Below are 22540 nucleotides of genomic sequence, written 5' to 3' on the forward strand. Positions count from 1 at the left end.
GTAGATAGCATTAATTCCATTTGAAAAAGAAAGTGAAGTTCAGAGAGGGGGAATAACCTTCCAAAGGCTATAGACATTTGAAGTGTCCAAGTTCAAAATTGTGCTGAGATCTATTAATTATCCTTCTATATGAAGATGACTCTAAACCTGAAACTTTGAAACCTGAAACCTAAATCTCTCACATGCAGACAACGAAAACTATAAATCTAAGAATGCCATATTCCCAACATTTTGTACTTACAACTACTCACCTTAATTCCCAACTTCTTTATGTATCCTGTTGTACAGTGTTCTTGGAGAGAGGGGCATGAGAACCCACAAAAGATAAGTGTTGATAGCACTATACTATCACTCAATAAATATCAGTGCAATAAATAGTCCATTTTTTATTAATATATAATGTATTATTTGTTTCAGGTGTACAGGTCTGTGATTCATCAGTCTTACACAATTCACAGCACTCTCCATGTGGAGTGCTATGAATTGTGTAAGACTGATGAATACCCTCCCCAATGTCCATCACCCAGCCACCCCATCCTTCACACCCACACCCCCAGCAACCCTCATTTTGTTTCCTGAGATTAAGAGTCTCTTATGGTTTATCTCCCTCTCTGGTTACGTCTTATTTCATTTTTCCCTCACTTCCCCTATGATCCTCTACCTTGTTTCTCAAATTTCTCATATCAGTGAGGTCATATGATGATTGTCTTTCTCTGATTGACTTATTTCACTTAGCATAATGCCCTCTAGTTCTGTCCACATCATTACAAATGGCAAGATTTCTTTTCTTGATGACTGCATAGTATTCCATTGTATATATATATATACCACCTCTTCTTTATCCATTCATCTGTTGATGGACACCTAGGCTCTTTCCATAGTTGGGCTATTGTGGACATTGCTGCTATAAACATTTGGGTGCATGTGGCCCTTCAGACCACTATGTTTGTATCTTTGGGGGTAAATACCCAGTAGTGTAATTGCTTGGTTGTAGGGTATCTCTATTTTCAACGTTTTGAGGAAATTCCACATTGTTTTCCAGAGTGGCTGCATTGCATTCCTACCAACAATGTAGGAGTGTTCCCCTTTCTCTGCATCCTTGCCAACACCTGTTGTTTCCTGACTGGTTAATTTTAAACATTCTGACTGGTATAAGGTGGTATCTCACTGTAGTTTTGATCTGTATTTCCCTGATCCCAAGTGATGTTGAGCACTTCTTCATATGTCTGTTGGCCACTTGAATGTCTTCTTTACAGAAATGTCTGTTCATGTCTTCTGCCCATTCTTTGATTGGAATGTTTGTTCTTTGGGTGTTGAGTTTGATAAGTTCTTTATAGATTTTGGATACTAGCTCTTTATCTGATATGTCATTTGCAAATATCTTCTCCCATCTGTCAGTTGTCTTTTGGTTTTGTTGACTGTTTCCTCTGATGTGCAGAAGCTTTTTATCTTGATGAAGTCCCAATAGTTCTTTTCCCTTGCTTCCCTTGCCTTCAGCGTGTTTCCAGGAAGAAGTTGCTGTGGCTGAGGTACAAGAGGTTGCTGCCTGTATTCTCCTCAAGGATTTTAATGGACTCCTGTCTCACATTGAGGTCCTTCATCCATTTGGAGTTGATTTTTGTGTGTGTTGTAAGGAAATGGTCCAGTTTCATTCTTCTGAATGTGGCTGTTCTATTTCTCCAACTCCGTTTGTTGAAAAGACTGTCTTTTTTCCATTGCATACTCTTTCCTGCTTTGTCAAAGATTAGTTGACCATAGAGTTGAGGGTCTATTTCTGGGCTCTCTATTCTGTTCCATTGATTTACATGTCTGTTTTGGTGCCAGTACCATACTATCTTGATAATTATAGCTTTGTAATAGAACTTGAAGTCTGAAATTGTGATGCCACAAACCTCGGTTTTCTTTTTCAATATTCCTCTGGCTATTCAGGATCTTTTCTGTTTCCATATAAATTTTAGGATTATTTCCATTATTTTTTTTAATGATTTTCTTTTTGCAAGAGATTTAGTAAACATCCCTCACAGCAAATTAAAATCAGATACTTTTTCTTTCTATCTTTCTTTCTTTCCTTTTGTTTTTAGATTTTTGCTTTCTCAGTGTTTTCAGTGGTAAGTAAATGGTGAATTCAGGTAAACTTCATCTTGTTACTGCATGTTCATAATACCAAAAATAGTTTTGGGCAGATGATATGCATTTAATCAGTATTTATTGAAATGATATATGTTAAGAAAAGGCACATCTGAGAAATTGGTGTCTACCTTCATTAGAAGCAAAATTTATTTTGAGAATAAAGATGATTTAATATTGATATATACAAAAAACTTGTTTATTAAAACATGATATAAAGTTTCATGAATGATTTGGTCTCAAATATGTATAATCTTCAACAAAACTATTAAACATGTTTTAGTTACCCTCATGACTAGTAATTATTTTATACATTAAAGCACATTTATAGATATTAACCCTAGGAATCTTAAAGTGTACAGTATTAATGAATGGTATTGGTAAGCTGTAATTTATTTACATTAATGAGCTCTTTATAGATTTATAAAAATAATTTCTCAAAGTTTTATGAATGACATAATTAACATATCCTATTCTTTTGTTTGAATATCCATAGCTCAGTCCATTTTTAAGACATTCTGTTTTGAAGAAGACATTTAATGTCACTCTACCAAATCCTTCACTGATTATGAGAGAAAACACTTTTACTGTAAAACAAAAAGCCAAACAAAAAAATCCAGAAAGCAAAGTAAAATCTTCTAAATGGTAAGTGTGCTTGTTCTCACTGAATCATAGGGTTGCTACATTTTTACAGTCCATGAATTAACTGTCATACAGAATCTCTGAGACAGATAATTTTTTTCTGTCTTCAAAGCAATGTATTTGTATCCTTATTCTAGATTTTAGTTGTTTATATCTCTGGGGGTAATTAACATATTATAGTAGAGACCACTATGCATGCTTCTAGAAATAAATGATGAACCTGGTTAAGAATACCGTTTTTAGAAAGTATACTTTTCATTTGCCTTTAACACTAAGATAGGAGAGTTACCTTAATGAGGTGAAGCTGACTGTGTTTCTTTCAATTAACCTATCTTTTAAAACAAAGAATCTACAAAATAATGCCATGGTCTAGTCAGTTATTGTGAGATTACATCTCAGTGAAATATATAGGCTTTTTCAAACAAATTGTATTATCAAGCAAGTTTGAACTAAGAATATTCCCAAGTAAATAGTTAATAGGTATGGGTTAAACACCAAGTGTATAGTAATGACTAACAGTGGTTTAGGTTTTATTTGGGGTTTTTTTTGGTACCATAGGATGGGCTTGAATAATCTGATGTTACTGTATTCCAAAAGAGGTTGCTTTTCATTCCAGTATCTACACCACAAAATGACGTTAATGTTATATTTCAGGAAACTACTGAGATTATATTAATTGTTAGAGAATTAGATTCTAAACAAAAAAGTACTTATTAAAATTAAAATAATAAAATATAGAATTTAATATCTGATAAATTGTTAGACTACTTACTGGAGTAGTAGATTAGATTTAATCTAGATGTCATCAGAATTTATTCTTGCCACAGCATGGACCTCTGCCATCCATAATGGTAGCCACTAGACCCATGTGACTATTGAGCACTTGAAATATGGCTATTTCAAATTGATATGTACTGTAAGTCTAAAATGCACACCAGATTTTGAAGACTTAGTTTGACAAAAAAAAGGGTATAAAATATCTGATTAATACTTTTTAAATTTTATATATGTTGAAATGATAGTATTTCAGATATACTGGGTTAAATATACTATTATGATTATTATCAACTGTTAATTTTTACATTTAAATGTGATCATAGGCTCATATTATATTTCTATTGGACGATACTGGTCTAGAACATCTATGTTTTGGAATAGTGATTTCATCAGTATATTGGAAAACAATGTCTACAATAATTTTTTTAAAAGATTTTATTTATTTATTTGACAGCGAGATCACAAACAGGCAGACGTGGGGGGTGGGGGTGTAGCAGGCTCCCTGCTGAGCAGAGAGCCCAATGCGGGACTCGATCCCAGGACCCTGAGATCACGACCTGAGCTGAAGGCAGAGGCTTAACCCACTGAGCCACCCAGGCACCCCAATAATGTTTTATTTTTAATTTTAGCTCCACTCTATTACATATTTTGTTATGACAGAGAGCAGTAGCCCATTTACTACTCATGGTCATTATTACTTATTAATATGTAGTAATTCTTTAAAGTGCAAAAATACAAAAGCTATTTAACATCATTTAAAACTACTGTCCTGACTTTTGTACTACAAATGTTATAATTTTCTTTTTTTCTTTTTTTTAATTAAAAATTTTTTAATTTTATTTGACAGACAGAGATCACAAGTAGGCAGAGAGGCAGGCAGAGAGAAAGGGGGGAAGCAGGCTCCTCACTGAGCAGAGAGCCCGATGTGGGGCTCCATCCCAGGACCCTGGGACCATGACCTGAGCTGAAGGCAGAGGCTTTAACCCACTGAGCCACCCAGGTGCCCCTAAATGTTATAATTTTCAATCTATATCTATTTTTTGATCCCATAAAATGTTGTTATTGTCATTTCTTAAATTATATTTATTTAGATTTACCCATATATTTATGTTTCATTGTTCTTTATTCCTTCTTGCATTGCTGTGCTTTTCTGTGCTATCATTATTCTTCTTTCTAATGAACTGCTTTTAATTTGTGTTCATGAAGGTTTGCTATTGATGAGTTTTCTCCTTTTTTGTTTAGAATCATTTTTATTTCATCTTCATTTTCAAAGAATATTTTTACTGGATAAAGAATTAGAGGTTCCTATATATATTCTTTTAGCACTTTAAAAGTGTCATCGCATTGTATAATGCTTTCCAAGGTTTCTAAGAAAATGTTTTTCCTTTGAAAATGATGTGCTTTTTATTTATCTGTCTGCTTTTTCAACTTTTCTCTATGCATTTTAAGAAATTATTTTTAATGTCCTTAGGTTTTCCTGTCTCTACCCAAATGTTCCTTGGTGTACGCTAAAGTTCTGAATTGTGTAGGTTGATGTCTTTTTATTAGTTATGGAAAATCATCACCCACTATCTCTTAAAATATTGCTTTTATAACATCCTCCTTTATATTTTGAAAATGCAATTACAGATATTAAATCTCTTTCTTTACTGCATCTCATGTATCTTGTATATTCTTTTTTGTCTGTATATTTTCTAACACTCTTCTAGTTCACTAATCTCTTCAATGGTCCAATCTGAAGTTAAACACATCTATTGTATTCCTAATGTTAATCATTATATTTTTAATTCTATAATTTCCTTTTCATTATTGTTTATAAATTTCAATTATATGGAGAGGTTCTCTATCTTCTCAACAATTTTGTCACATTTTATCCTTTATTTATATTAAAGGACACAAACTCTGAATCACCTTTGGATATGTTTTTATTGTCCTTTTATTCTCTCAGTTTCTATCTTTTGATTCTGTCCCCTGGCATGTCTAAGCTTGATCAAATGTTGGTCATAACTTATGAAAAATTACATAGGTAATTTGATGCTTTATCTCATATGATCTTCCTCCAGACAGAACATCCTTTCACTTTCTCTCAGGCTTCTTACGACGTATGGGGTACAACCATCTCTTCCCAGTGTGCGATTTTGCTTGTTCAGGATTGGGCTTCATGTTTTTGTGAGTGTTGATCTAATGACCATCAGGTATGTTCCCAGGGTATGACCTTTCTGTGATCTTAGCAGGAAGTCAGTGACAATCACTAGAGTGCTTCCTCTAATATTTTTACTTTCAGTCTTTGAAACTACCAAATACTCTGTGCAACTGCCTAGATCTTTAGCTGCACTTTTGACTCTACTTCTTAGTCTTTTGACACTACCCCCATATCAGATAAAATCAAACAAATGTCCTGAGGGGAAAATTAATACAATCTCAAACTCATTTGTGTTCCTTCCTGTTCTTTGGGATTTTGTCCCTTCATGTCCTATTGTCTTGAAATTGAACTCTAAGGTTTGTTTCTATAGACCCTGAGAGAGCCAAAGTCTCAATTTAGATTCCTATCTAGTTTGTAGTTGTCTTCCATGCTTCTTAAAAACTCAAAGAGTCGTCTAAGGGAATGTGAGGCTCATTTCAATGCTATTCCCTCCTCACCTTTCTCATCAGGTTCCTGGGCTTTACAAGACATGGTTGTGTAGCTCTCCATTCTCTTAAATAAACCTAAGCAAAAATAAATTCTGTAATTTTTCTCAGAGACTTGGTCTGCAGTGACTTACTCTGCCATATCTGAAATTCTTCCTTTACTATAGCTTGCTTTCTTTCCTTTTTACCTCTAAAACAATTTCTGAAATTCGATAACTTTGATGGACATTTACAATTGGAAAGAATATCTCCTAAATATATTTACTCAACATCCTACTAAAAAGTGCATATTCTATTTTAAGGAAATGTATGTTCTTATCAAACTTTCTTGAAAATCTATTTCTTTTTTGTTAAGTTCAGTTAGCCAACATATAGTACATCATTAGCTTTAGATGTGGTGCCCAATGATTTGTTAGCTGCAAATCTATTCCTTTAAGATTATTGTCACATTATAAACTAAAAGAATATGTTAAGGTTGTATGGTTAGTTACTTAATTATTTTTACCAGATGTCACACAAAAATAAGTCCTTCAAAAGTGTTTTAGTATCCCAGACATGCCCACCCACATCTTAAGTCCTTTGTGAAATAAACCTTCAGAAGATAAAACCAAACTCGCTCCTTATTCAACTAATCACCATTACAGATGAACAGAAAGACTATTTCTCTTTTCTGTTTATATGCTCTCCTAGGATTACTACGAGAGAACATCACAAACTGACATAAGATTTCCATTCAGAATTTCTCTGCATTTCAGCCAGTATAGTGTCATATGGAAGCTTCCTCCTTTAATTAACTTTCAGGAAAAACAATTTTATTTCACAATTAGAGAGAAATATAGTGCTTGGCTAAACTACTACATTAACTGTAAAGAAAAATGAGTGAGTTAACATGTTCAAAGGGCTGCTATCAGCTTCACTTATGTTTGAATGAAAGGGAACAAGCCATGTAACAGAAGGGTGTTGAGTGATTAAAAATGGGGAAAGAATTGCCATCTGAATACCAAATAACAGGGATGATGGTGTTAAAAACAATTTGTGGACTTCACAGGTTACCCTGTGTCAATCAAGCCACATTTTGTTCAACTGTTCCTGGTCATAATGGAAATGAACATAAAATATTTTTGTTATGTGTAGTCTCACATACATAAAACTTAGTGAAAGAATTGATATTTCTTTTGAGAAGAAATCTAGTACAGCCTCAGGCACCTAAATGGCTCAGTCGGTTAAGTGCCTTCTGCTCAGTTCTGATCCTGGGGTCCTGAGATCCAGGACCACTCACTGGGGAGCCTGCTTCTCCCTCTCCCTCGGTTTGCTGCCTGCTATTAACCCCCCCCCCCCATTGACTTGTGCTCTGTCTTTCTTTCTCTGTCAAATAAATAAGTAAAATCTTTAAAAAAAAAAAAATCTAGTATAGCCTCTTACGTGTTACAAGTACATTTTATAAAAAATTTAATTACAAATAAGCTTAATTCCCAGAATATTAACCAATGGAAAAATTAGTATATTAAATTATATTTTGAAAGTATAAACAGCTTATTTGGTTGCTATTTCTTTTCTGTTCTCTCAGCTGGATTAAATACATTAATATTATGGCATAATATCCAAACTACTGCAGGTATTATATATATTTAATATATACTTTTAACTACTTGAGTCCCCAGCAGAGTCATTAGGACAATCTAAAAGCTAGGATTATCACATAATATGAACTACCTGGTATCAGTGATACTTAGTCAATCTGATCAGAAGGAAAGAGTGTTTTGTGAAATTTTTGTATCTTTATTTTATTTGAGGTAATGAACTAGAGGAGCAATCTGAAAGAATATTTTGGCTTAGGTTGAGAAGTACAATAGAGACAACACTTACTGAAACAGCTTTTCTTTCCCCACAGATATATTCTAAAGGTATTATCTATTAACATAAAGGTAAGCTGACAGTTCTCTCACAAAGAAGCAGTTCCATTTTGATGATGCCCTCCATCAGCTACTCAAAGGAATATAATTGCTCTTCTAACCTCAAGAGATAGAAAAATCTGTTCTTGCAAGACATTTAGTTCTTTTTTTCTCAAAAATTTCCTATTACAACAGCAGTATATATATATTCAATGCATTCTTTCTAAACATGTATTATTAACACTTCCATATAAAACACAACGCTGAATAAAGACATCTGAAAACCCTTTCTTTTTTACTTTCGGATTTCATTCTCTAACCAGAGACTGCAATTACTTTCCAAATACTAGGCGTCCTGAAAATAAGTACATGATGTTATTACATGTATGTGTTATCCACTTATTTTCTTATTCTTCATTTCTCTGAAATTATAAAAGTAGAGAGCAAGAGTCACAAAAATATTATTTACTTTGTGTATGTTTTACTTTGTGTGACGTTTATGTATAGATAGGAGATCAAGGGAAAAGTGATTAAATTACAGCAACACACAGGGGCTCCTGGGTGGTTCAGTTGGTTAAGCATCTGACTCTTGATGTCAGCTCAGGTCATGATCTCAGGGTCCTGAGATCAAGCCCTCATGCTGGTCTCCGTGCTTAGTGCAGAGTCTGCTTAGTCTCTCTCTTCCTCTCCCTCTATCCCTCCCCCTGCTTGTGATCATTCTCTGTCTCAAAAAAAAAAAAAAAAAGAAAAGAAACTCTGAGCTCATGTTCTAATTATGTAACCCTAACTAAAGTTCTGGATCTTTGTTCTATGGCTGTAAAAGCAACTGGTGTGCTAGATCAGTAGTTTTCAAACATAGCTTGTGCTTCACCATTGCCAAATGAGTTGATCAAATACCACAGCTACCCAGTATCTAACAACTCCTTAGCTACTGTACTCTGGGATGAAGACTTGGAACCTCTATTTTCCTCTAGGCATTTATTTGGTGAAATTAAACTCTACCTACATAATTCCCAAAGTTTCTGTCATCCCTATAGTATTTTTTTCAGCAGTTGCCTGTTCATATGTCATATGAACCATGTAAAATATAGTTTTGGTCACAGAAATTTCAGAAAAGCAAGAGCATTTGAAGTACATTACATATGTTGTAACAACCTTGCATGTATTCTTTTCAGGTAGTACCTTATGGAATTATTTTTATTGTCTTCCTCTTAATTATACTTCTCTATGATAGATCACATAATATGAAAATCTGTTCATGAAAGAAAAATAGAAAGATGAAAATTCAGAATGTGGGAGAGTTCACTGGTCACAACTCTCAAGATAATGTATTAATTATTCAGTAGAACTAATTCTTATGTCTATAATCCTAAAACTGTGTAAAAATTCTCCAGACTAGAACTAGCTGGAAGAACAGAACTAATTGGAAAAGACCTCCCCCACCACCAACTGATCCTTTCCAATAATTGTATCCAATAAGTTTTTTATTTGCTTTAGTTAGTTTTCATTTCTTCAATTGAACCATCACTATTACTTAATATTAGTTTTCCTTGAGGAAACTTGTCTCTTACATGATAATTATAGAGCTCATTTGCGGAGGCAATTTTTTATTTAGAAATATTTTTTAATCATCTCTTGTTCTTTAGTGTTATTGACCAATTTAACCTTTGCTTAATATGTTAGTGATCAAGATATTCAATGTTATTACCAAAGGAATTTCATGAGCAGGGCAATCCACCATGTGGACACTCCCAAAATATATGCTGTTACTGCTAGACTATCGGGGTTTCCCTCTGTTGCCCAGAGTGATCATTAACTATGGTAATACAGATAATTCCCTGCTCTCACTGACACTAGAGCATGCTGCCTATAGTTCCCCAGTGTTAGAAGCAGCTAAATTGCAAACAGGATCAATGATTTGAATGATCTTCCCTTGTGACTTCTAACTCTATACCTGATTTTATCTCATTTTTAAAAAATATTTTATTTATTTATTTGACAGAAAGAGAGAGACAGCAAGAGAGGGAACACAAGCAGAGGGGTGAGAGAGGGAGAAGCAGGCTCACTGCTGAGCAGGAAGCCCAATGTGGCATTCTATGCAGGGCTCAATCCCAGCACTCTGGGATCATGACCTGAGCAGAAGGCAGATGTTTGGCGACTGAGCCACCCAGGTGCCCCTGATTTTAAAGATATTACTTCTTTTCTTGCTTTCTGGTATGTTAATTAATACTACATAGTGTATTTTTTCCAGCTGGAAGCTATTAAAAAACTAGCACTGTACTTCATTTTTAGCAGCTCTGCAAAATTATCTACCTCTTTATCTCCAAGGTTGTTGAAAATGTACTTTATGTGCCCTAATTTCCATTACTTTAAATCAGACCTTACCAGTGATTATTCCTAAATTTGGAGGAAATGCTTGAAGCAGTTTTCATGGGATTTAATACTAAACCTTTAGAAATTAATAATGTATCTCTACAAAGAAATTACATATCATATTTAACAGAGACTATTTATTTAGAAATTATATATATGATCTATAAACTAGATATACTATAAACTATAATCTAAAAAACTATTTGTAGTTTACTTTTGTAGTATATAGTTTAAAAGCTGAGACTTCTCTATAAAACTCAAAAAAGCTTCTGTTTGTAATCTTGCACTCATAACTACTGAACATGAATTTGTTTATGTAGGATCCCCTGTATTACTTACACCTAGAGTTCTAATAAATGACAAGCACTAAAAAATATTGGAGTCTTGTCTGCAGAATTATCTCATACACGTGCACATGTGTGTGTGCGTGTGTGTGTGTGTGTGTAAAACGTTATGTAAGCTACTTCTCCAAAATTTTTTACCTAATTCTTGAAGGGTGAGGAGTGTTTTCTCTATGCTCTTTTGAAAGTAATGTACTTAGCATAGAAGAAAGGATATGAGATTTGGGGAAGTGGTTTTGAGCTAATGACGTTCAGTTAGAGACAAAACTTTGAGTGATGCTAATTAACACAATAATAAAGATGACAATTTTTCTGAACAAGAAGAAAAGCCTGTAGAAGAGGATAACATCAATCCATGAGATACCACTTAATATTTCACAGAGCAGCTGCTATATGAGGCAACAGATAATTAAAAACCAAGTTGACATCAAGAAAGAAAATTCAAGACCATATCTTGGTCAGGGCCCCTTCAGCACAATGAAATAAGTCTTTCATTATACACTTAAGTCTAAAATCATATTTTACTACATTAAGTAACAAATATTATGTAATAATGACTGAGGAGTCAAGAAAGTTTCATTAAGCATCTACTTAGCATGACAGTGAAGTGCATAGTAGATTTAAGAAATGTGTCCATTAAAAAGAATTAAAATTTTTCATTGATAGTATTTAAAAGGTTATAGCTCAGTTGTCTAGGTAATTCAGATATCCAGAATGATATATACTCTAAGGATTATGATTTTATCTTCATATGAGGTAGATCTTATTGATGAACTGTCTTCAGTTTGCCTTGGTGCCTATCCATATAATTTTCTCTACAGTCAAATAATGAAAGATCCAAAGTGGGTTTTAACATCATTCTTAGTAGATAACATCATAGGGGAGGCATAAATTCATTACTGAAGATTGTCTTCTCTTCTGAAGGTTAAATATGTCTTAAATCTTGTTGCAAAATGATTTATAAAAAGAAAGACACTATTCTAAAAACAAAAATATTCTCATTTTGAATTTCATCTTGTAAATTGCTTCAAAAGTGAATGCGGATCTATGTAATCTATAGGATTATGTGGAATATTAGACTTAAACCCAGATTCTTAGAGCATGTTTCTTACTTGCATAAATTCATATTATTGTTTTAAGCAATAACGAGACAAGCAGGGGCACCTGACTGGCTCCGTTGGTGGAGCATGTAACTCTTGATATCAGGGTTGTGAGTTCAGGCCCCATGTTAAGTGTAGAGATTACTTAAAACCAAAATCATTTAAAAATTTTAAAAAATAGAAAGTAAATTGAATATAGTATTAATCACTATGGTTTTTATGTAAGAATGATAATAATTGCAAGCTGTTTGCTAAGGGGTCACAGAAAAAATTTTTAGAAAAGAAAAGACTACTTTCTCATGTCCTGTGTATAAAGCTGTTCATCCTCAAAGTTATGAAATTAATACTTAAGGATAATTTTCCATGTATGTCAAATAGAGGTACTGATTCTAAAACAAGGAAGTTAACTATCAATTGAAAATTTGTGCAATAGATCATTGTTTTATTCAACAATAAAAGTGATTTACATTTTCTTTAGTAATTGATAAGGTCTTATTCTGTTACAGACATTCTCAATGCAGTTAGTGGTATAAATTCATATCAAGGACTCTTTAAAACTTGCAGCTCACAGAGTATGAACACAATTCTGCAATGAAGAAATATGTACATAATGGGAGAACTCAATAAACATTTTTCTTAAACTGCAGAACGTAGAGAGACTTAAGTGTCTTGGAATTCTTGATGTTTTGATGTTTTCATTAATACGATACAAACTTTTCAGAAACAGACTTCAACTTACATATCTTCATATCACCCAAAATGCACAGCAAAATAGTTTGCATGTAATTGTCAATTAGTCAATACATGTGGATTTACTCAGACAAATTCTGCATGTTCCAGATCGAGGATAAAATAAGAGATGCAGCAAAACAAGGTAAGGTGTTTTCTCCTTTTGTTCAGGCTAAATATTACTGCAGTGTTGTAAAAAATATCATGCCACCTTCGAAGTGCCAATTTTACTAGAACTTGTTGTAACTTACTTGTACAGATGAAAAGAATCTTCCATATGTATATGGTCGAATTATGTTCAAAAAGATGTTGAAGTCCTGACTTCCAGTGTCTGAATGAGACTTTATTTGGGAATAGAACATTTGCAGATGATCAAGTTAAAACATCTGGGTGGGTCCTAATCCAATATGATTCTGGCTCTGTAAAAGGGAGAAAACTTCCCCGTCAGTTTGGAGGCACACAGAGATAACTCCATGTAAAAGATTAACTCTTTAATCTATCTCAAGCTTCAAGCCTCCAGGACTGAGTCAATATTCTATTGTTTAAGCCAATCAGTTTGTGATACTTTGTTCCTGGAGCCCTAGCAAAGCAACACAATATGCATGAGTCATAAACAATTTAAAATTTAGGTGTATTTATTTAGGTGATATAAGAATGGGTTTAAAGTTTTCATGTTTCTTTTGGTCATTTGGATGACTTTTCTGCAGAAATGTCTGTTCATGTCTTCTGTTAGCACTTTGGTTTTGGTGAGGGCATGGGTCCTTTGTGTCTACCTATTGGTGGAAATTTTGCGGTATTTATAGACAAATTTAAACCAGAGCACGAGAAAGTCTGCCACTACAAGGAAAATAAATACACAAAACTGATGCCTTAATGGAAAGAGCCAGTTTTATCAGTAAGCAGAAAGGACTTATGCAAAATTAAAAAGGTTAGTGATGATAAAAGAAAAGTCACCAAATGCCCCAGAAAGAATCAAATTCAGAGATAATGATATGATTTAAAAAGGGGGTAACAAGCACTTAATTCTCTAACAATAACGAAAAAGAACTGAAGCAGAAAGAGGTTGTCTCAGGGATGAGATTGATCACAAAGGAAACAGTGAAGGAACTAGATGGCCTAATACAGGACACAGAAACCTGGAGCAGAATCAGATTTGAAATTATGAGCTTAAGGAACAAAGTAATCAATGTGCAGGGAGCTTAGGCAGCAGGACAGTGAACCAGTTTGCTACCTACCTGGATGTCTCCGCAGAACCTGAGACCTCTAGGCAGATGTATGAAGTAACTGACCAAAAATAGTTTAGGGCAAGTAAATAGGATACAGTTTATGGCATTCAGGGCACGGCAGTTAAAACAATTTTGTTTTAAAGTCTCAGCTTAAACTCCCTTAAGCAATAGGAGTAAGAGGAGACTAGCGACAAAATAACAGGAGTCACTCCTTGGTGTTTGCTCTAAGTCAGCTTTATCATGCTGATCTAATAGTGTTTGAAAGTTCTGGTCAGCAGCCGTCAGTGTAGGAGAGCATTTAGCATTCAGAATTGTAGAAGGTGTCCATATATAGAGGTGAACCCTGCTTCCAGCAAGGTCAACCTGTGAATATATTGGTTATCTCAAAGCCAAAAATCTAAGTTACTTTCTTTATGAAATAATTCTTCATTTACAAAAGTTTTAAAGATGACAGCTCTTCTCTTATAATCAACATGGTTCCAAATAAAAAAGAAAAATCAATCCCTAGAGTATTAGGAGAGTATCTTTTACGTTGAGGTAAGATAAACTCATGGAGATACTCACTGGTCCATGTAGTGGACAGTGAGATGCAATACCCAGGTTCCTTTGGTGAAGGACTTAATTGCCTCACCTGCTGGGGTGTGCTTGCCAGACAGCTGTGAACTCACAGCCCCTTCAAGGGATTGGTTAGGCTACACAGAGCTGCCTTGCACAAGGTCACAGTCATTCCCGAGTTGACCCCCTCCCCCCCACGCCCCCGTGGCTAAAATATACAGGAGAATAAAGGTCAGCCATCTTAGTCTGATTCAGCACAAATGCGAAAGTCCCACTTCATCTGCAGAGCACCACAGTGGGTTGACTAGGGCTGCTGCTGAGCTTGGATGGTACCTCAACTTCTCCCTCTGCTCAGTCCTGCTGCCCCACCTCTCTTCTGTAAGTGTGGATCCCAGGATCCCTAAAAAACATCTTGCATGTTAAACCTTCTGCCTACCAGAGATTGCCTCCCCAGAAATCCAACTTCTAACATTATACACAGCATATCAAACACATATATGAAGAGAAATGTATCCAGATTGTAAAAATGTCCAGATTAACAAAAAAACATTGTAAAGAAAATATATCTAGATTGTTGAAGTAGACATGTATTTTTAGAGATAATAGAGAACCGAAGGGAAATGATTAAAAAAGGGAAGGGCTTCAATAACGTGAAGTAAAGAATGTTTAAACTAGTATAAATATAGTAGTTAAATAAAGTGGGAGTGTGTGGACATATATTCTGAATAATATGCTTTTCCACTTTCTTTTAAAATGACTATTATTGGAAGTAAGAAAGGGTGTTCCTCTTCTCTCCTCCCATCCACAAGAAAATAGAATTTACCTACACTTTATTGTTGATGGGCAAAGTAAGAATATTAATAAAATTTAAAAAAAGCAAAAGAACGGAATTTGGAACAGGAAAAGGAAATCTGTGATCACTTTACAGTATTTGTTCATCTGAGCTTCTTGTTTTTTTTAAATTTTTAAATTTTTAAATTTTTTTTAGTTTTCACTTCCAATACTGGTCTATATACAGACTTTTTTTAAATTTCACCAAGTTAAAATTTGATATTGCATATAGATTTTTGTTGACATTGCATCACAGTTGTTATTGCTCCCCAAAGCACATTTTAACTAATAACAAAAAGGTTAAACCTTGTCATTTGCAATGACATGGATGGAACTAGAGGGTATTATGCTAAGTGAAAGTAGTCAATCAAAGAAAGACTATTATCATATGATCTCTCTGATACGAGGAATTTGAGATGCAGGGTGGGGATCTTGCGGGGAAGGGAGGGGAAAAAAAATGAATCAAGATGGGACCGGGGAGGGATACAAACCATAAGAGACTCTTAATCTCAGGAAACAGACTGATGGTTGCTGGGGGGTGGCCGGGGAAGGAAAAGGGTGGCTGGGTTATGGACACTGGGGAGGGTATGTGCTATGGTGAGTGCTGTGAAGTGTGTAAGACTGATGATTCACAGACCTGTACTCCTGAAGCAAATAATACATTTTAAGTTAAAAAAAAAAAAGAACAACAACAAAAAAATAAAGTACAAATTTTCACAGGGTGCCTGTCAGTCAGTTAAACATCTGCGTTCAGCTCAGGTCATGATCCCAGGGTTCTGAGATTGAGTTCTGAATGGGACTCCCTTCTCAGTGGGGAGTCTACTTCTCCCTCTACCTCTGCCTGTCGTTCTCTTTCTCTCTGACAGATAAATAAAAGTTACCAAAAATACAAATTTTCACAATAAAATAGGCGAGTCTTAAATGTTCAATAAGTCTTTATAGCTTTTCACCATTTCTTTTTGTTAAAAATCTATTTTGCTTAGCTCCTAGAATCCTTTTTGCTTTTTCTAATGATTCATAGGTCTTAGGCAGGCAGATTTATTATTTACCCATGAGACAAAAAATACTTTGTAAGTATAAATTATAGTCATTCTGAAAGCCAGTGTACATTACAATTATTTCAATCCCAGAAAGAAGGGTTTATCTTAAATTCATTATTGTTTTGTGAAATAGGAATATGATAATAGCCATAATATCAATAGAAATATGATTTAAAAAATAGTCCTATTGATTTCTCTAAAGTATAATGGTTTATCTATGGTAACCCATTGTACCCATTATCCAGACATTTTCTACTATTTTTGACTAGTTATTATAATGTAAAAAATAGTTTTATGAAATGAATTCAGCAAAGTTGGAGGATACAGATCAATATGCTAAATCGGTTGTATTTCTATATACTACCAGTGAACAATCCAAAAGGGAAATCCAGAGAAAACTTCACTTACAATAGCATAAGAAGAATGAAATGCTAAGGTGGGGGGGGGTGCCTGGGTGGCTCAGTGGGTTAAAGCCTCTGCCTTCAGCTCAGGCCATGATCTCAGGGTCCTGGGATCGAGCCCTCCTGGGATCGAGCCCCATGTTGGGCTCTCTGCTCAATGGGGAACCTGCTTCTCCCTTTCTCTCTGTGCCTGCCTCTCTGCCTACTTGTGATCTCTCTCTGTGTCAAATAAATAAATAAAATCTTAAAAAAAAAAGAAAAAGAAATGCTAAGGGAAAAATTTAACCAAGGAGGTTCAAGACAGGTACATTGAAAGCTATAAGCACTGCTCAAAATATTAAAGAATACCTAAATAAATGGAAAAACATTGCGTGCTCATGGATTGGAAGACATAATATTGTTAAATGGAATTATTTGCTAAAACAACATACATATTAATGATATATAATGATACATATAATACATATAATGTTCAAAATATCAATTTTTTTTAAGAAATGGGTATTAAGGAGAGCACATGTTGTGATGAGCACTGGGTATTACACACAACTAATAAATTGCTGAACACTGCATCAAAAACTAATGATGTACTATATGTTGGCTAACTGAACATAATAATAAAACAAATCTAACAAAATAAAAAATAGTAATAAAAAATAAACTTAAACAAAAAGAAATGGAAGAGCTGATTATAAAATTTATATGGAATTCCAAGAGACCATGAATAGCCAAAATAATCTTGGAGATGAACAAAGTTGGAGTACTCATACTTCTTAATTCTAGAACTCACTACAAAGCTATAGTAATCAAATGGGTGTAGTACTGACTTAAGGACCAACACATAGATTAATGGAATAGAATTTAGAATATAGAAATAAACCAATACAGCTGTGGTCAATTTATTTTGAAAAGGGTACCCAAACCATCCAATGGAAAAGAATATTGTCTTTTTAAATGATGTTAGGACAATTGGGTATACACATGCAAAAGAATGAAATTAGACCCTTTCCTCATACTATATACAAAAATTAAGTAAATGGAATAAAGAAATAAATGCCAGAATTAAAACTACAAAATTCTTAGAAGAAAACAAAAGTAGATCTCATGACCTTGGAGTTGGCAATGGTTTCTTAGATATAACACCAAAAACATAAGCAACAAAGGAAAAAAATTGTTGAATGGGACTTCATCAAAATTGAAAAAAACATTTATACATCAAAGGACACGCTGTCAAGAAAGTGAAAATGAAACCCACAAAATGGGACTAAATATTTGCAAATAATATGAAAAGAATCTAGTATCCAGAGTATGTAAAAGACCCCTACTACCAACAACAAAAAAACAAACAACCCAATTAAAAATTGCATGAAGTACTTGAACAGAAATTTCTCCAAGGGAAAAATAAATAAATAAAAAATTTGCCAAAGATATATTAATGATCAGTAAGCACACACACAAAAAATGCTTATCCTTTGTCATCCAGGATTGCAAATCAAAGCACAATGAGGTACCAAATAACACCTAGGATGATGAAAATAATACGAAGAAGAAATAAGAAATATTGCAAGGATATGGAGAAACTGGATCACCCATGTATTGCTGGTGTGTAAAATGGCACAGCTACTATGAAAAACAGTTTGACAGTGTTTCAATCTCTTAAACATAGAATTATCATGTGATCCAACTATCCAATCCTAGGAATATACTCCAAATAATTTAAAACAGATGTTCAAACAAAACCTTGTACCTGAATATTCCTAAGAGTACTATTTAGAGTAGTCAAAAAGATATAAACAACCCTGATGTTGATAAACTGATGAATGGATAAACAAAACGTGGTATATCTATACAATAGAATATCATCCAGCCATAAAGAGTAATGAAGCACTGGGCTGAAACATGAAGCTTAGTAGAAATTAAGCCAGACACAAAGATCAAATATTATATGACTCTGTTTACATGAAACATCCAGAAGAGGACAATCTGTAAAGACAGAAAGCAGATGAGTGGTTGCCAGTGTTTGTGAATAGAGAGAGAGGGGTAGTGACTGTTTAGTGGGTAGGGAGGTCCCTTTTGGGGTAATGAGAATATTCTGGAACTAGACTGAGCTGAGAGTTGCACGACATCGTGAACATACTAAATGCTACCAAATTGCACACTTTAAAATAGTTAAAATGGTGAATTTTATGTTGCGAATTTTACAACTAAAAAATGACTTATGAAAAAAAAGATGCCTCACAAATGTACATTCTTTTTAAGTCTAATTTCTCCTTAAACTAGAAACTTCTTTCCAAATTGTTGTAATAAGTAGAGTTTTATCTTAAAGTCCAAGTGAAAGAATATCTGAGGACTCTTCCTTATTATTATATGTGACAGCGTGTGATGGTAATCAATTTACTTGGTCTGTTAAGAATGTTATTTAGTTTAGTAGATACTAAGTCTTGCCCCCAAATCAGAAATTCTGTAACTGTATTAAAGAGTGTAACTTGGATCATACGAGCAATCTAATTACATGTTTGTTTTACTAAATGGTAGAATCACTAGAAAAGTTTTGGTGTACCCTGGCATAGATTTGTGGGGCTATTTCCACACAGTTGTCTTCCCCCAAGTTGTAATTCCCATCTGTAAGTCTTTGAGCCAGAAGAGCCCTGGACCTGCGTGACATCAATATAAATAGGTCATCACACTGATTCTTAAGCTTTTTGCCTCATTGTGGTAAAATTGATCAAACTCAGAAGGGCCATCTCTACCTAGCCTCTTGCTTTGAAAAGAGCAATCATGCTCTCTAAGCACTGGCGATACAGTCATTGATTTTGGAATCAATGGAACATCCAGGGCAACATTGGATTGCTGATTGGCAGCAAGAAAATGGTTAAGAATGTTTCAAACTTCATAAAAAATGAAAGCAAGTAAACATTAAATTACATGAAATCACATCTGCTCTAGCTGCTCGTATTTGAGGATTTACCTTGAGACAGACATCAAATGGCCAACATTCAACTTCAGAAATTCAAAAATCAACCAGCCACCCTGACCTTGGAGTCCAATACCCAGGATTCCAGGGGAGACTAGAATGTTAACTTAAGGGCTCTTTCAGATATTTCATTTTGAAAGTTTTTATCAGTTTTCAAGAATGGGGATCCTTGATTGTGGGCTTGGATATAAAAGTACAACCCCCAACACTCACAACAAAAAGCCCAGCATTGCTTTACAGGCAAAAGCTGTTCAGGCACAATGCTTTCCCAGACAAAAGCTATGTTCATATACTGCAAGTGTAGGGGAGACAGTCTTGTTGAAATAAATGCCAAGTCACACTTTGATCTCATAATAAAGTGACAGAGTAGAAATAATGATTTTTTCAAATTAATATGGATTTTTCAGATGAAAAATATGGAATTTTTGTTCTTTGTGTTTTTTTTTTTTTAAGCTTTGTCTCTTCTGCCCCTCCCCCCCCCCTCGCAGGTGCCTCCACTGATGCTTTTAAATGGATCCATCTGTCAAAATAGTGTCAAGGAGTGAGGAGAGTTTGTCCTTATACCTCCTGGTACTGTTTCGGGAAGTTGACTTTAAGTTACAGTGTTTCATTTTGATTTCTGCAGACATCTCTAATCCTGAAATTCTAACACACTGTACATAACTTGTACTTAACTTCTTTGGTACCTTTTGTTTCTTTGACAGATGGCTGCTGCCAAAAATCAGCTTGGGTGGGGAGCTAAAGTTCCAAGAAATATAAGAATTGCATGCATACCTAATATCCCTTAGGTTTATTCTTGCACTCCACATAATAAACAGAGACCTGAATCAGAGTTCCTGCCTTCTGGGATGGCCCTTACCAATGATGGCTTTGTCTCTTATTTGAGTCCCAGTTCCCTAGTCTGTAAATCAGACATAATTATGTTTGTCATCTCCTTTACTTCACCAGGGGATTTTAAGGATTGCAAAACCACATAGCACATGACAGTATAAAATGCTACGGTAATGGTTAAAATGAAGAATGACCTTGTCTCACCAATGAGTAATTTACTCCCAGGGAGTAAGTTAGGCATCTGGGATGTGAATTAACTCTCTCTGACCATGAGGGCGCCGTTTTCAGCTTAATGCTAGAGGGCATGAAAGAATATAGTGTTTCCATAGGAGGCCAGACTACTTCTGCCCTTCCCACTATGCCTATATTTTTAAGATAACTAAAAAGTTACAAGGAGATATTAGGCACTCTTGGGAAATACTAAAAATTTAATCTGGGAAATCATCCCAGTCTTACTGAAGTAACCTTAATTATTGAAGTAACCTTAAATGTCTATCCCTTTCACACAATAAACTAAAATCTTCTCATGCCTTCGGGTTCTCCTCCAGAAGTCAGCTTTAGAGACTAGAAGCATCAATGGGTCATAGTTGTTCTTCACAGCTCATGGTAGCTTTATAGTAGCTTCTTTTATCCTATTGATGAATGGATTATTATCACATTGTAATGATGTGTATTCTTTTAAGTTCACAACTTATTTTCAAAGTTAGTGATCATTTTATATTAGTTTGCTAGGACCAGTAGGGTAACAGAGTATCACAGATCCGGTTGCTTAAACAACAGAAAGGCATTGTCTCTTGTTTCCTGGAGACTAGAAAACCTGTGGCCACACTGGCTCCTTCTGAAGGCTGTGAGAAGAAATCTGCTGCATTCTTTGCTCCTAGCTTCTGGGGGTTCAACAGCGCTCTTCGGCCATCATTAACATCTCCTTCATTACCTTGATCTGTGCCTTTACCTTCACTTGACGTTTTCTGTGTGTGCATGTCTGTGTCCAAATTTCCCCATTTTATAAAGATGTCTGTCAGATGGATTTAGAGGCCCACCTTACTCCAATATGACCTCATCTTAATTTAACTAATTACATCTGCAGCAACTCCATTTCAAAATAAGGTCATCCTTTGAGGTATTAGGGGTTAGGACTTCAACATATGAATGGAGGACACAGAATTCAAGCCATACCATGATTTTATTACATCTAAATTAAATGTATTCAAGCAAAGCAAGAAATAATAACTCATGATGATTTGAAATGTTTATCTGAAGCCATATTCATTTTTTCCATATTCTCCATGGCTTTTAAAATTTCCATTGCATCCTTAAGTTTTATTTTCAATGTCTATGTCAATTGCTTCTATTCAGATGTCTTACAGGTCCTCTTTCTTACCCCTTCTAGAGTAATTTCTACATTTTTAGGATTCTCAGTTCCATTACCATTGTTTGCATTACCACTCCATGCATGGGTTATATATCACTCCAAAATTAAGAAATGCTTGAAAGCCAGATACCTGAAGTCAGGTTTTAATGAGTGTGCATGGTAGTAGATCTATGAACTTGGGCAAGTAAGCTTCCTTTCCAGTAAAGGGATTCATTTGTAATAGGGCTTTAGCAAGGACTGTATTGGATAATGAAAATAAAGCTGGTAAGGCTGTTGCCATAATGCTTGAGACTTAGTAAATGCTCAAGTTTTTCATTTAGTTTTTCAAAATGGGACTCTGTTATTTGCAAATTGAAGGGGAAACAATGCAGACTTTTCTCCAGGTCATTCAACAAAAGTTACATAAGACTATGCATATATGGTTATTTAACTATTTATATAAGACTACATCATTTTTTTTTCTAGGTTACATTGCTATAACAAATGATCCTTCAAGAAATTTCAAGTGGTTTATAAAAACAAAGAGTTTTTGTGTGTGTGGTTTTGTTTTTGCCTTTTCTCTTGTTTCTGTTTTATATTAGCTACTTGTCACAATAGCTCTGCTCCTGCCCCGCATTTCCACCTTATTCCAGAATGCAGACTAAAAGTAGAGCCTGAAGGCCCTATCTAGAACACACCATTGTTATAACAGAGGGAAAGGG

At 34.6% G+C, this 22540-nt stretch overlaps 1 protein-coding gene across 2 annotated transcripts in view; it reads left to right on the forward strand.

Annotated features, from left to right (window-relative positions):
• The window catches only part of STPG2 (sperm tail PG-rich repeat containing 2), a 591266-nt gene extending 582913 nt beyond the window's left edge, over positions 1-8353 (forward strand). Inside the window, exons 14-16 of one of the 2 annotated variants that reach the window (XM_082729100.1) lie at positions 2082-2108; positions 2624-2772; positions 8066-8353. In XM_082729100.1, coding sequence (XP_082585226.1) covers positions 2082-2108; positions 2624-2772; position 8066 — 177 coding nt within the window. In that variant the 3' untranslated portion in view covers positions 8067-8353. The remainder of the gene's footprint in view (positions 1-2081; positions 2109-2623; positions 2773-8065) is intronic. The other variant, XM_082729101.1, reaches the window with a different exon arrangement.
• Positions 8354-22540: the final 14187 nt, after the last annotated feature.

This window comes from Mustela nivalis (genome assembly GCF_964662115.1).
Source record: "Mustela nivalis genome assembly, chromosome: 4".
In the NCBI taxonomy this organism is placed as follows: domain Eukaryota; kingdom Metazoa; phylum Chordata; class Mammalia; order Carnivora; family Mustelidae; genus Mustela; species Mustela nivalis.